We start from the raw sequence: 16,461 nt of genomic DNA on the forward strand, positions 1-16,461 counted from the left end.
CAAGATCTGGATGGTTGGCATCTCAGAGTGCATGAAGAGCCTCTTATCTACCAATTCCCTTCTGAACCTCATTTCTTCACACAATTGTGTAAGGTCTAATTCCTACCATAAATCCTATAACTCATGAGTGACTCAGCTCCCCTGGCTGAACCTTGAGGACTCAGGAAATCCAATGCTCTGTGTCATTCAGTAGTTCTTGCTTTAGACTGTGTGAAAATGAAGGAAAGTCTCAGAAATAGTAGAGAGTGTAGTAAATGTAGACAAGTTGACAGAGTGATAAAGGTGCCCACACACACACACAAAAAAAGAAGAAAGTAGATATCAGTTTTAAGAATTTTTACCTTTGTATTCTTTACCATAATTGGATATTTCATCCCTGAAAAAAAAAAGAAAAAAGAATTAGCAAAAGGAGTCTACCATTACTTGAAATATAATAGTAACCAATTTAAATGACTTTCTTTTGTCATAACTCAGCCCTACTTTTCATTCTGAAACTTTTTACCAGGTAGCAAGATTAAACTAGTCCATGCTTGACAATATGTATCTAACAAGCATGTCTTTTAGCTTGTTTTATTTTAACAAATTTAATCTATGCTTATAAACCATCCTATACCTTGGCTCCAACAGACAGTCCCAGCTTTTCAATGAACTACAGTCCTAGAAATCATGTTGTACAATGCATCATCATAAATCATTACAGAACTAAAACTATGGTATGAGAAACCTTAGTGTCTTGAATGATGATTACCTGATTTCTTGCAAGGTCTGGGTTGTTTAGAAAAGCAAGAGTTATCATGACACAAAAGAATTCCAATAATAACTAACCATTTATAAAATTTAGTTTCCTCTCAGATACACGGGAGCTTAAAGTTTTATAAAGCAAATGTAGAGCAAATAAAATATATAATCTATCTGTATCATGAATATGACTTAAGCTACCTACGTCTGATGGCCTTATTTAACAATTTTGTTCATCATCTTAGACTTTAGAACACTGAGAGAATGATTTAGATGGCCTAGATCTCCTTTAAAATCTGTCAAGGAAAAAAGAACTGTACATTACTTTTTTTCTCCTCCAAACTTCCCTGTAGCAAATAGAGGGCTTCCAAATCTTTCATTTGGTTAAAAGAAAAGAAAAAAATAATAATGTCCTCAAAGCAAAACAAAATCAAAGTGCAGTCTAAAGTGGGGCTGTTCCGAATGGCTGAGTTTTCTTACGATCTTAGTTGCCATTCTAGAGCTTGGGTATGTTCAAAAATCACTAACTGCTACCTATTTTGAGGCCTTATCCCCAAATAGTCTGTTTCAATAAGTCTAGGTGATGCCAAGTCTATATTTTTAACAAGCATTACCAGGAGATTCTGACTCTAACCTGTAAGATGGAGAAGTATTTGGGTTCTAATTATCTATAAGCAGTTGTGGCCGTTCAGATTTTAAGCACTAGTCAGAATGTCTAAACAGTGCCTAGTTCTTTCAGCACAAAACCTTCCAAGAGTTCTGGCTCTCCTATGTCCAATCTCTCCCTTGTTCCTTCTGCACCCCCCTCTCACTCTGCACCCTACTAGCCTATCTCCTGGTGGTCTTCCTACTATACTACCCCAGACAAAAACAATCCCAAGTTTTTGAAAAAGTCAATGAAATTATTCAATAAGAAAAAACAAAGATGGCTTACCATCTATACTTCTTGGAGGGCTTTCTCTAGCCATTTCAATATCTTTTACTTCAAAATTAGTCAAGACAGACCCACCAGCTTCTTGGAAATCCTGGGCAAATGACAAAGCTACCTGCCGATAGTTGACAATGCCAGTATATGGACAATCAATAGCCATTAGACCCTAGGACAGAATTATAAAAAAGTTAAATGATACAAACAAGAATCAATAAGGTTTGTTCAAAATTTTATTTTTAGTTGATTTTTTTCTTGTTTATTTTGATGGAAAACACACATTAACATTGTTTGACAAAAATCTGATAGTCCAAAAAAATAACAGAGAAGTTTGTTCCATTAAGTGCTTACATTTGTTAATGAGCACATATATATTGTTTTTATCAAAGAAGAGAAATAACACTAGCTAAATAAGAAAATCTCTATTATCAGGAAACAATGCTCCTCTTTAAAGGAAAATTTTTGCCAGGCTCTTCTAGCTGCTACAATGATTTTCCCAGTTTTATTCATCGCCTAACATATATGATTCTGAGTTGAATTCCAAAAAATTATGTGTAAACAGACTCTACTGAAATGTCCCCAGTGGTGTATCATACAATGCCCACACTGAAAACAAAGCATCATTCTAGTAGCTACTCACAATATTTGCAAAGCCCTGAATTGACTGTTGCAGTCCTATCCTCTAAAGACTAGGAATGGAGACTCTGTGATTAAATCAAACTTTCTCTTTGGGAAATAGGAAGAATTAACAACCTATTTCTTTGTTTATGTTTTTGGCCCCAGAAGACATGTCCAAACTCTGTAGATAAATGATCTAAATCCATGCTTATTTTATTCTTTGGAGTAAATGTTGAATGTGCCATCAGCCTTTTCTAAATCTGAAGAAAAGGATTAAGAGTAGAATTTCACACACTAAGTACAAACTACTTCTGGTAATAGCACCTTGGTAATGACACCATTTTCTGTTGCCTTACTAAGTCTATGACTATATCAGTTCTCCAAATATCCTATAAGAGGGTAACCGCTTCCCAGGATAACTAATGTCCAAATGCTGAGTGCAACGGTAAATTCTGCTGTCCTCTTGCTTGGCCAATACAATAAGGTTCTTGTTGCTGTTTAAAATATTATCTAAGGGGCTGGGGTTATGGATCAGTGGTACAGTGCTTGCCTAGCATGTTTGAGACACTGGGTTTGATCCTCAGCACCAATTAAATGTAAAATAAAATATGGTGTCCACCTAAAACTAAATATTAAAAAAATAAAGTAATCTGAAATAATATTATTTTAAACATCTCACTCTTGAATTCACCACCCAATTCACCAACCTCATTACAAACTTAGCCCTTAAAAGCTTTTGACTTTGCTACACAGCCTGTGTGACCAGATCATGCTAAGGGTAAAGGCTAACAAAATCAGGCTTTTTTTCACAAACTGAAAGTGACATTTGGCAAACTTCATTGTCATCCTCATAGTCTTATTTCCAGATTACGAGGGCATTTGTTAAATATATCATTCCTTCTGTTTCAATACAAGTTGTTACATGTAAGACTACATTAGCCCTACTCACCACCCCACAATCCCTGAATTACAGGTCAATAGTTATAACTTAATTTTAACCTATATATAGTATTTGGGGTACAATAACTCAGAGAGGTAACTTGGAAACAACTCATCTGTTTTGTTCCCTATTTCTGCTTTCCTTAGTCTTTTTTTTTTTTGGTACTGGGGTCGATTGAACCAAGGGGTGCTTTACCACTGATATTTTATATATATATATATATATTTTTTTTTTTTTTTGAGACAGGGTCTTGCTAAGTTGCTGAGAGTCTTGCTAAATTGCTGAGGCTGACCTTGAACTTGCAATCCTCTTGCCTCAATCTCCCTAATTGCTGGGATTACAGGTATGTGCCACCACACTCAGCTATCCTTATCCCTTTTCTGCTTCTAGAGCCAATCTCTGCTGAGCTCCAATGGAACACTTTTCATTGGAACTACTGTAATTAGGACATTATGGTAGCAGTAAAAGAAGAAATGGGACAGAACAAAGTTGAGATACATCTACACATATACAGAAAATACTGCAGGACAGTGGGAAAATAAAGATAAATTTTGATAAATGGTGCAGAGTTAACTAGATATCTATAGTGGGAAAAAAATTTGCCTTGATCCATATCTCACACCATATTTGAAAGTCAATTCCAAATGATAAAACAATAAAACTTATAGAAAAACACACAAAGTATCTTCCAGACCTTGGAATAGGCAAAAATTTCTCAAACAGAACACAAAAAGCGCTAAACATAAAAGAGAAACATATGTATCAATTGCTAAAATAAGTACATTATGAGCTTCTGCTAAGTAAAAAGACAAGTTACAGGCAGGTAGAAGATATTTGCAATATATATTTAAATATACAAATGACTGCAAATGCATATATATTGGACAAAAAGTCACATTCTTAAAATTAATAAGAATAATTATAAGAAATACGGTAAACCCCTAAGAAAAATAGGCAAAGGACTCAGGTACTTCACAAAAGAAAATACCCAAATGTCCCATAAATACATGAAAATAAAGCTGGGCGCAGTGGAGGCGCATGTTGCTAATCTCAGTGACTCAGGATGCTGAGGCAACAGGATAACAAGTTCAAGGCCAGACTCAGCTACTCAGCAAGGCCCTAAGCTACTTAGTAAGACCATGTCTCAAAAAATAAAAAAGGGCTAGAGATGTAGTTCAATGGTACAGTGGTCAACCATTCCTAATCTGAAAGTCCAAGATCTGAAATGCTCCAAAACCTGAAATGACAATGTGATGCTCAAAAAGTTTTGGATTTTGCCTGGCATGGTGGTGGTACATACCTGTAATCCCAGCTACTTGGGAAACTGAGGCAGGAGAATCATAAGTTTGAGACCAGCCTGGGCAACTCAGTGAGATTCTATCTCAAAATTAAAAAAAAAAAAAAAACAGTGGGGGGTATAATCCCAGCTACTTGGGAAACTGAGGCAGGAGAATCATAAGACCAGCCTGAGCAACTCGGTGAGCTTCTATCTCAGAATTAAAAAAATAAAATAAAAAACAGTGGAGGGGGGTAGGGATGTAATTCACTAGTAGAATGCTTAGATATGGGCTGGGGATGTGGCTCAAGCGGTAGCGCGCTCGCCTGGCATGCGTGCGGCCCGGGTTCGATCCTCAGCACCACATACCAACAAAGATGTTGTGTCCGCCCAGAACTAAAAAATAAATAATAAAAATTCTCTCTCTCTCTCTCTCTCTCTCTCTCTCTCTCCTCTCTCACTCTCTCTTTAAAAAAAAGAAAAAAAATGCTTAGATATATGCTTAGATAGAACGGGGTACACATGTGTCTCTGAGCTTCCTTGCAGCCAATGCAAACAGGAGAACACAATCAGTGAAATGATTCAGTGTCCATAAAACAAGCCAACTTGTGCTCAGAAAGAACAAAAATATTCTCAGAACTAATATCTGTGAGGAATTTCTCCTGCTGGTTCTCAGAGCAAGATGTTGTGTAACAGTCAACAACATATATCCTCAACCACATCCTCAGAGGCCAGAGTGAGTGACACAACTGCCCTTCCCATAGGCTAATGCCATAAAAGCAAAACACAATTCAAAGCAAGTAACTGGAGTCGAAGAGTAGGATAGGGAAAGAAAACACTACAGTGTAGGTATGCTACTCAGATGGTTTGCAGAGATATAAGGAGTAAGTAGTCTATCTATCCTCTCAAAAACAAGCTTTTGATAAGCATGACCTGGCAGTAAGTTCTAGGTCACTGATCTCTAAGACAGAAGCCTGGAGTCCAGCTCTTTCTAAGTGCCAATAACATGGTAGAAAGTAGGGAACAGGAGATATGCACTGGAATAATTGCTGGAATCTGGGGTTGAACTCAAGTCTCTGAAAGATTATCAGTGAAAGATTACATGTAGAGTAACCTATTATTATTCATATTTCAAGAATACAGATATTTTTCACTTTAGCATATTTTAACCAAGATACTCTGTAGCCTACCCTTCATATTCATGCCAGGTAAATCTTCCCAAAACAGAGATCAGACACTATAGCTACCCTCTTCAAAATTTTTCAGTTGTTCTCCATGCCTACTGGAAAATTTTTAGTTATTAGCATGAATGCCAGTCCCTTTATACGGGCCTAATCCTGACTTTCTAGTCTTATCTCTTATCTCTTCTTACACACCCTAATCTCCAACCACAACTCATCATTCGTGTTTTCCAAACATGCCATAAATATTTGGCAGGATGGGGCACAAATAGACTGCTGGGAACATTTTAGCACATATGTTTTGGGGAACACAACTTCCTATTTCTATACTTCCTTTTCCCTTTGTTTATATTGCTTGGACTTGATATTTTCTCACAGAGAAAGAAGAAATCGGGTGTCCCATTTTGTGGTAATGCCCTCTTAAGTCAGTCACTTCAGTAATCTGTGCCAGGATTATCTGATTTTATGATCCTTGCCTTCTGTAAATTAATCCTCAGCCTCCATGTAAAAGGACTGAGTCCTAAATGAAAACATCCCTTTGGACATATGCTTTGGCCATGAGCTGATGAATCACTTACCCTACAATATGGCTCCTTCTTTTTTATATCCTCCTGCTGAATCAGTCTCAAGCCTTGGACACCATTCTGCAGGCCCCTCTCATACAGGGCCCGAAGTCTAGGAATTTCTTCTTGTTCAACAGCTACTATTAGCTTCAAAACAATGATAAAAAGCATGGATAAAGTTAAGTATATCATCAGCTATGAAAGACATAAAGTGTATGAAAATCACAAATTTTTACATGGCTCAAATAGGTTTAATTAAGAACTTTTTGTTCATGTATCTACTTCCCCCTTTCTATAGAACTTTACTTTCTTCCTTTACCAAGAAAAGCTTTCTTTTTTTAATATTTTATTTTTTAGTTATAGTTGGACACAATACCTTTATTTTATTTATTTTTATGTGGTGCTGAGGATCAAACCCAGGGCCTCGCACATGCCAGGTGAGCACTCTACTGATGAGCTGCAACCCATTCCCCAAGAGAAGCTTTCTTAAGAAAATAAAATTAGAACAAATTTGCAGGCTAAGTCTGTAGCTCAGTGGCAGAGTACTTGCCTAGCACATGTGAAGTACTGGGTTAGATCCTTAGCACCGCCAAAAAATAAATAAAATAAAGGCATTCTATCTATCTACAACTACAAATATATAAATAAATGATAAACATAAAACAAGATTTTCCCTAAGTCATGAGATGCAGCTCCAATTTCCACTTCTATTATCATCATCTCTACTTGCATCTTGGTCATAAGTAACTCTTATCATTACCACTCCCTCAGTCCCAAAGGCAAGAGAAGCACAGCTTTGTTTAGCCTTTACATTTTCCAAAAATGGCCTTCTTATTTCTATAAGGAAATGTGAAATACTAGGACATCAAAAGACAGCTGGGAATTCAGTGTATTAGGAAATCACTGGCAGGAAACTATCCCTTTTATTTCCTGGAATAAAATTACAAAGTATTTTCTTTGAATTCTGTTCCAGAGGAAAATAATTAGTATATTCCATATATTCATCAACTTTATTCAAAAATCTTTAATTTCTGGGCAAAGTATCTGAAGGTGAATTTCTTCTTATTTAATAGTTACCAGCAAACACAGCACAGATGTACATTCACAGGTGCATTAGAATTCACAAGTCACTGTTTCATACCACAGAGTCAACAGAATTTCATGAGGTAGTACTTAAAAAAAATTTTTTTTAGTTGTAGATGGACACAATATCTTTATTTTATTTATTTACTTTTATGTGGTGCTAAGGATTAAACACAGTGCCTTACATATGCTACAACCCCAGTCCCAAGGTATTACTTTAATTGAGATGTAAAGGACCTTTAAATCAACGAATCATTAACCTTAAAAACAGAAGAGGAATAAAAGAACACTAATAGAAAGTGAAAATACAATTCACAGAATGGGAGAAAATATCTGTAACCCATAAAACTCATAAAATTCATAAAGGTCTGGTTGGTACCCAGAATCCATAAAGAACTTTTACAACTTAACAACAAAAGCTGTACAATTTTCTATCTTGCCCTTTTCACTTAACATTTCATCAGAGCCACTTCCCACATTAATAAAAAACAATTTTCAAAGCATCTTTAATGACAACAATGAACTTTTATTCTTAAAAACCATATAAAAAAGGACATCACTACCAACTTTAAATAAAGACTAATAAAGACAAATGCTATGACAACTGTACACCCACAACTAAGGTAATCTCGATGAAATGAATAAACTCTTGGAAAGACACAAACTTATAAAACTGATTGGAAAAAATAAAATGAAAATCTATTCAGACCTGTAACAAGTAAGGAGATTGAAAACTTCTCACAAAGAAAAGCCTAGGCATCAAAAGTTTTGCTCATGAATGCCATCAAATGTTTAAAAAAGAATTAATACCAATTCTTCATAAACTCTTCCAAAAAACAGAAGAGGAAGAAATGCTTAACTAATTTTATGAAGCCAATATTATCTTGATACCTAACCCAGACAAACACAAGAAATTGCCAACCAATGTTGAGAGCAATGGCCCAGTCAGAATGATGCCTGGCATTTACCAGAGGGAATGATTGTAAGGTGAGCCAGCGAACCATTGAGATGATGATTTGAGTTAAGCTATTAATTGCTGTAATGCTGGATTGATTGTATTGTATATTTGACCTTTACTGTCGCTCAATAGGGCGGCTCTTGCTGCCTCAGCCCGCTACTTTGGAGTTCCCCTGAGTTCTGGGAGGGGGGGGGTTTCGGGGAGATTGGAGGGAGCCCGGTGGAGGGAGTGTGTTCCCAGGTGGCATGTGCAGTGCCAGTGAGAGGTGGGGAATAAAGAGTTGCTGTTTGAATCTACAAGGCTTTGTGGCAGCTCGGTTATTTGTGCCCAGCCAGACTTCGACAGACCAATATTTCTTGTAAATACACACACAAAAAAAAATTTGAGTGGGGAGGGGGTGCTGGGGATCAAACCCAGGGCCCTGCACCTCTTAAGCATGCACTCTATCACCAAGCTGCACCCTCAGCCCTACCACATAAAGACTGGTGCAAAAATCCTAAACAAAATATAAAAACTAAATGCAGTAATATATAAATATCATCTCATGATCTAGTACGATTTATCACACAGCAAGGCAAGATCAATTTCACATCCAAAAACCAATGAATGTAATTTACTATAGTAATAAAGTTCAAAACCACATAACCACTTCAATAGAATCAGAAAAGGCATTTGAGAATTTCCAGCATCCTTTCATGATTAAAAAACAAAAATAAAAACCATTCCACAAGCAAGGAATAGAAAGGAACTTCTTCAGCCTGATAAAGGGACTCTCCCAAAACCACAAAAACAAAAACAAAACAAAAAACCCACAGTTAGCGGCATACTTAAATGGAAAAGACCAAAAAAGCAACACAAAAACAACCACTTTTACTACTTCTACCCAACACTGTATTGGTAGTTCTAGCCAAGGAAATTAAGCAAGCAAAATCAATAAATAAAAGGCCTCTGTAATGGTAAATTTGAATTGTCAACTTGGTTGGATTAAGAGATGACTAAGAATAAGAGACTTCTGGGTGTGTCAATGAAAGTGTGTCTAGGAATAGTGGTCCTGTGGGATGGTGAACAGAAGTGGAAACCCTAAGTGTGGACAAAGGTTGGAGGCTTGGGTGGAAAAAATTTGGAAGAACAAGGAAGCAACAGCAGATACAAGCTCAATTCTTCTTGATGGATTCTTGATTGCTGCTGCAATTGCCTGAAGACATCAGACTCAAGCTCCTTCAACTCTTCCATAGTGGACTTGGCCAGAGATTCTCCAGGGAGTTTCCAGAAGCCTTCAGTGCCAGACTAAGGTAGCATTGTTTATCCCTCCTGTTCTGAGGCTTCAGCATCTTGGACTGTTCAGCTATTGGTTTCTTATCTCTCCAGCCTACAGATAAGGGGCTACCCAGCTTCTGGTTCTGTAAGCCAAATTAATAAATTCCCTTTTTATAATCATATCTATAACATATATATGTGTGTATATATGTATACACAGATAGATAGATGTCTCCTGTTGGTTCTGTTCCTCTAAAGAACCCTAATACAGCACCCAAACTGAAAAAGAAATAAAACTTATTTGTAGATGACATGATCTTTCAGATAAAAAAGCCTATGAAATACATACACCTATATTCACACAGTCATACACAATTAGAACTAATGAATTAGTTTGGAAAGACTTCAGGATTTTAAAAAAGTCAATATACAAAAATTAATCATAGTCTATATGTTTAGCAATGAATAATCAAAAATAAAACTAATACAATTCCCTCACAAAAGCGTCAATAAGAATAAAACAATAAGAAACAAATTTAATCAAAAGAGGTCCTTGCTTAAGTGACAGCCACCATTTTCCCACTCAAGGACCTTTCCCAGAGAGGATCACCACTCCCTCATACCAACCCAACCCTTCACCAGACATTCTTTCCTGCCCAAGGACATATTACCACTCCCTCATATCAACCCCACCCTTAAATCTGCCCTCATTAGGACCTACCCAGCTCAGATCCCTGAGCCTGGCCATAAAAGTCCCAAAATCCAAGCCTGTCCTGCCTCTCTCTATCTATGGAGATATGGCCTTTATTTATCAGCTCTGATAAATAAACTCTCTTATGTATCTCTGCCTGGTCTCCCTCTTTCATTTAATTTCTGGCTCGCCCGGCTTCTGCTTTCTCACTTTCAGGGCAAGACTGGGGCTGGGGTTTTAGCTCAGTGATAGAGCACTTGCCTAGCAGCATGAGGCCTTAGGTTTGATCCTCAGCACCACATAAAGAATTGATTGTTATGGTATCATAGGGCTTATGTTCAAGTTGTTGGGAAAACATATAACAGCAGCAGCACCCCAGAGAAAAACCCCAACATGCCATCTAACGACCCTCTTTCTCCTCTTTGTTTCTTTCACTGGCGCGAAACGTTCCCGCCGGCACCAATGTTCAAATCCCGCTGGTGGGAAGCCTTAGCCCCAATAAGAATTAACTTCTTGGGCTCCGGAACTGACATATGGAAGAGCTTGCCAATAAACGGGCGACCTGTTATCTACCTCAGCCCTGCGACCTCTCCTTAGACCTATATAAACACACAGCCTTTGGTAATAAAGTGGAACCTCTTTGGTGATCTGTGTCGTGTGGTGTAGTGCGCTGCAGAGTCTTCTAGTCTTACAGTGGTGCCGAAAACCCAGGAGACGGTGTGCTCGACAAACCGAGCCCCGTCTCCGCCACCGGCCGTCACCAACGACACATTTCGCCCTTGTCTGTCTTTTTGGGCATGGGCTCTCTGCACTCACCACTGATCAGGTCTAGGTAAGCTCCCCCTCCCCGGCTCGCCAACTCCCTTTAGGTTAGCAGCTGGAGACACGACCGTGATAGTCCGGTATGCTCCAGACACCCAGTAGGGAGGAGGGAATGCACTCCACTAAGACCTTCACTGGTCGCAGTGGACCCTCTGGCGACCCGCTTCCCTTTGGGGCGTGAGGCTTCTGGGTTTGCACGAGAGAGGCTCCCCCGCCGTAGCTGTGTTCAGCCCGGAGCTGAACTTCCGGTCCGGAGCTGCGTTCTGCTGGGGCTCTGTTCTTTCCTTCCTTGATTCTCTCTCGTTCCAGTGGAAAAATTTTCCTGACGTCAGGTGGCCTGCGGCCTGGACCTTACAGGGTCACACAGACTGCACTTGGTGGTGATGACCGAGCTGTGCCCTCTGTGCCTACTCGCAGTGGACTGGTCACTTCGGGGACGCCCACGTGATCCTCCATCTGCTCTACGCCTCCAGGAAGCTCCTAAGGCCTGGGTTAATTCTTTTTCTCCCTCTGCTGTCCCTTCCTCCACTCTCTAACTATGGGTGCCTCCTCGTCTATACCGGACATCTCACCACTCAAGTGTCTCCTTAAGAACTTGGCTACTCTCTCTCTCCCCAGACCTCAAGCCCAAAATTCTTATCAGACTCTGTACCAAGATTGGCCCACATATCCGCTAGATAATGACAATCATTGGGCTCCAGAAGGCTCATTAGATCCAAATTTCCTCTGGGACCTTTTAACTATTGCTGGCGCCTGAAAGGGTAGAAAGAGTTCCCAGGTCTCCCCGTCCTGCCTTCTGCTCTCTGTTCCCAACCTTCTCCTCTGCGCCCTTCCCTCCGCTCTTCATGTCTGCTCTCCTTCCCAGTGGTACTGCGTCCGTGTCCCCTCCCTCTCCCTGCTGCAGCCACCGCCCGCGGCCCCACCTGTGCACTTCCCCCTCCCCTCCCTCTTCTTCCTGGCCGCTGCTGTCACTTGTGGCCTTGTCTGTGCGCTTCTAGTCTGCCTGGCCACCAGACACGTGCGCTGGTGCTCCACCTTCCCGTTGCGGCGGGCGAAAGGGGCTGGTAGTGCCCCCTCGGTGGCTTGGAGAGGCCTCGGGATCCCACGTCAGCCAGCGGGCGAGCCACCGTCCTTCACCTTCATTGCGCCACAGCAGCTTTTTCGAGAGCCCCTGTCTCACGCGCCTCCCTTTGCCACCCGGTTCCAACGGGCAGGCAGGATGGGTCCCACCTGGCTGCAATGGGTGGGATCTCTGGATCCCTCCAAGCCTCTCCACCTCCCCTCACTCTGCTCACATCTTCTACTGATAAGCCCTTTCTCCTACCTCTACTCATGCCTCTCTTCTCCTGTCAGTCCCACAGACCTCCCTTATCAGATAACTCACAGTTCCTTTGTTTTCTCAGGGAAGTAGCTGGTGCTGAAGGGATAGTCCCAGTGCACGTCCCATAACTGAACCTAACTGGGACTGCATGCAAGCAGTTTCTAATAAGGTAGTTAACTTTGATAAACTGAAGGACATTACCCAGAACCCTGATGAAAATCCATCCTTATTTCTCAACCGCCTTACAGAGGCCCTAATCAAATACACTAAGCTAGATCTTGAGTCTCCCATCAGGGCTACAGTGTTAGCAACCCATTTCATTACTCAATCGGCTCATGATATTAGAAAAAGCTCAAATGAGCTGAGGAGGACTATCAGACCCCTATCTGAGATCTGGTGAAAATGGCCCTTAAAGCAGGCTCCATTGCAGAAAAGAAGGTAACACCCCAAACTCAGGCCTTGACAGCAGCCCTGAGGCCTACATCTGCAGCAAAAGTTTCAGAGGAGAACCAGCATTCCTCTCCACCAGAGGCTTGCCTCAAATATGGATGCGAAGGTCACTGGGCTCGCCAATGCCCAAACCCACGGCCTCCTTCCAGGCCATGCCCCACCTGTAAGCAGACAGGACATTGGAAGATTGACTGCCCCTGGCTGGCCCTTCCTCGGTGCCTCTATGCAGGGGTATGACCAGTCAGGCAGTCCCCTCTCCTGAACTTTTGGGGTTTGCAGAAGACTGAAGAAGCCCAGATTCGAAGACCCCCTCAGCCCTCTCCGAGCCCAGGGTAATGCTCCAGGCAGCGGGTAAGTCCATAACCTTCCTTGTGGACACGGGGGCTACCTATTCTGTCTTGCCTGCACATTCTAGACCTCTGTTTCCTTCCCAGGTCTCAGTTATGGGGATTAATGACAAACCCTTCCCCCCAAACAGAACTGTAAAGCTGGCCTGTGCCCTGGAGGGACACCCATTCACTCACTATTCTGGTCATTCCATCCTGTCAGTTCCTCTCCTAGGCAGAGATGTTCTCCAATTATTAGGAGCCACCCTCCAATTACACCCCAAGAATACTACCACCCATCTCCTTTGGCCTTAACTCTTACCCTCTCTAATGACCTGACAGTACCTACTGTGCCATTGCCCCCTGATCCCTAGGTCTGAGACATCTCCATGCTGGTTATTGCCTCCGACCACAAGCCAGTCCATACTCAGCTGAAACACCAAACTAAACTTCCTTGTGTTCCCAATTTCCTATCTCCAAAACCCATAGGGAGGGATTTAAGCCCATTATACACCAGTTGCTGGCCTAAGGACTCCCAATCCTTACTGACTCCCCCTGTAATACTCCTATATTTCTGGTACGCAAACCCTCAGGAGCCTATCATTTAATCCAGGAACTCCGCCTAATTAATGAGGCAGTTATTCCCATCCACTCGGTGGTTTCCAACCCTCATGCTTTTCTTTCTCATATCCCCCTTTGACCATTCACTTTACTGTCCTGGATCTTAAAGCTGGCTTCTTTACAGTGCCTCTGCCTCCTGACTCTTATTACTTCTTTGCCTTCACATGGGAAGACCTTACATTCTTTAGGTTTCAACAGCTGACATGGACAGGCCTACCCCAAGGCTTCAGGGACAGTCCCTACCACTTTGGTAAGGCCTTGACACAGGATTTAACTGTTTGCAATTTGGGGATAGCACTCTTTTACAGTTGGATAGAAGCCTTCCCTACCTCCAAGAAAACTGCTGACACTGTCACCTCCATCCTCATTGAGCAGATCATTCCTAGGTTCGAACTTCCTGCCTCCATCCAGTCAGACAACGGTCCAGCCTTCACTTCTCAGATTGTTTAACTAGTTTACAAAGGCCTTAATAGCACTTGGAGGCTCCACATCCCCCACTGACCCCAATCCTCGGGTAAGGTTGATCACTTAGTGAATGATCATCTCACTAAACTTGCTTGAACTCAGACTGTCCTGGCCCAATCTTTTGCCATTGGCCCTCACCCAAATTTGGGCGACCCCTAGAGCCCCTCAGGCTTTAGCCCCTTTGAGCTGTTCTATGGATGCCTTTCTTAATCAACTAAAACTTTCCTGTCACTCCTCCTCCCCTTGTGTCCCATCTGCCCTATCTCATACTTCTATACAAACTCCTAAGAGAACATGCAGACCCGTGTCTTCCTGTACCATCTGTTACTTCTGTTCCAGCACAACCAGGAATTAAATCGGAACCTCTTCAACCGGGTGATGCAGTTTTACTTCGAGAGCTACATTCTCAGTCATTGAAACCTCGCCGGACAGGACCCCGTACAGTCATATTTCCACCATGCTGGGGCCCACCAAACTTAAAGTTTCTCACCAACCCTCTCCTGTTACTAATCATTAATCTCTCTCAAGCTTCTATTCCAGTCCACAGATGGCGCTTCTACATCCAAGCAACATGGCAACAGAATGGCACCATCTGCTCTCAGTCTATGGGCCAAGGCGATTGGCTTTCACTGGCTGTAATCGGGCCCTTAATGTTACTGGATTCAACTGGGCCACCTCATCCTACTTATGTTCAGCAATGCTATGCTTTATAGCAGATAAAACTGAGGAATCCTGTTGAAGCAATATCACCAGGAGGCTGCCCCACCTGCTGATGACAAGACTACCCCAGAGGAACTTCAAGAGTTACCTCCTAGACCTCCCCTTTACTCCTGCTCTCCACATCCTAACTATCCTCTAAAACTTCACCTGTCTCGTGTAACTGCCCATACTCCACCATGACTCCCACTCTTCTAATTGGTATTTTCACAGTCATCACCCTTTTCCAGGGGACATCATCGTCCTCCTCTTAAAGCATTCTGAACAGCAGTTGTTAGACTCCATACAGGATCCATGTGAGCCTAATGTCGGGAGTTCACCACAGTATTTATGGCTACGACTACTTACTGAAACTGTAACCTTCTGAAATCTAACCCTCCCCGCCATTACACCAACTGATTGCTACTTATGCGCCTCTCTGACTCGACCTTTGCTTGCAGCGGTTCCCTTGAACTTCTCGGCTTCTGACCTCTCAAATTTGTCCACTCCATCTGCCCGCCGTTCTCTCCGAACCCTTTCACCCAATGCTCCATTACGGGAGCCCGAAGAGTCTAACCATACTGTGATTCCCCGGCGCTGCCTCCTGGTCTTGGGTGTCTCCCAGTCAAAGTTTTGCCACTCTAACATCACCTTTAACTTCACCCTCTATGCACCACCTGGCTCATTCTTCTGGTGTAATGGTTCTCTCATCACTATCTTATTCACCAACACCTCTACCCCTTGTATACTGGTGATGCTTGTCCCGCAATTGACTCTCTATACCCCAGCTGAAGTGCAGGCCCTCTTGTCTCCCCCAGTGCGGAATAAGCGGGCTGCTTTCCTTCCGATACTGGTGGGTCTCTCACTGGCTGTATCTGTGGTGGGAGCAGGAATTTCTGGTGGAGCTCTAGGACACTCCTTATGGAATGTACAGGACTTAAGTTCTAAACTTGAACAAGCGCTCACTTCTACGGCAGAATCTCTAGCATCTTTACAAAGGCAGGTCACATCCTGGGCTCAAGTTACTCTTCAAAATAGACGAGCTGTAGACTTACAGCTGAAAAAAGGTGGAACCTGTCTTTTCTTAAGGGAAGAATGCTGTTACTACATTTTAATGAATCAGGCCTTGTGGAAACTAATGTAGTCAAGCTCACCGACTTAGCTCTCTCTTTGAAAAACCCACCAAACCAAAACCCATTTGCCACCTTCTTTTTAGCCCACTTCCAATCGTGGCTATTGCCTCTTTTAGGGCCCATATGTCTTCTTTTCCTGATGTGTCTGTTCCTGCCCTGTTTGCTTCGCTTCCTACAGGGCCAATTACGGAAGATCTCTAACCAAACTTTCAACCAGCCCCTGCTTAGGTACTACCAGCCTCTGACCAATGAACCCCCAACATCTTCAAGAGAACAGCTCACTCATTGCTGAAGCTCACTACCAGGCGCGATGGAATGCAACGGACATCGGACAGTGGGAGACAACAAGCCCGGAGAACCTCTGAATCTGCCATCCTGGATTCTTGAGCCTTTA

At 41.9% G+C, this 16,461-nt stretch overlaps 1 protein-coding gene across 3 annotated transcripts in view; it reads right to left on the bottom strand.

Annotated features, from left to right (window-relative positions):
- L2hgdh (L-2-hydroxyglutarate dehydrogenase) overlaps positions 1–16,461 on the bottom strand; it is a 47,142-nt gene that overhangs the window by 22,638 nt on the left and 8,043 nt on the right. For all 3 annotated transcript variants that reach the window (XR_013343734.1, XM_026391028.2, XM_026391029.2), the window contains exons 4-6: positions 6,260–6,391; positions 1,673–1,835; positions 342–376 (exon numbers count right to left, since the gene is read on the bottom strand). Coding sequence is in view for 2 of the 3 variants with exons in the window: in XM_026391028.2 (XP_026246813.1) it covers positions 342–376; positions 1,673–1,835; positions 6,260–6,391 (330 nt within the window). In the remaining variant the exon portion in view is untranslated. The remainder of the gene's footprint in view (positions 1–341; positions 377–1,672; positions 1,836–6,259; positions 6,392–16,461) is intronic.

Source organism: Urocitellus parryii, chromosome 6 (assembly GCF_045843805.1).
Source record: "Urocitellus parryii isolate mUroPar1 chromosome 6, mUroPar1.hap1, whole genome shotgun sequence".
NCBI lineage: Eukaryota > Metazoa > Chordata > Mammalia > Rodentia > Sciuridae > Urocitellus > Urocitellus parryii.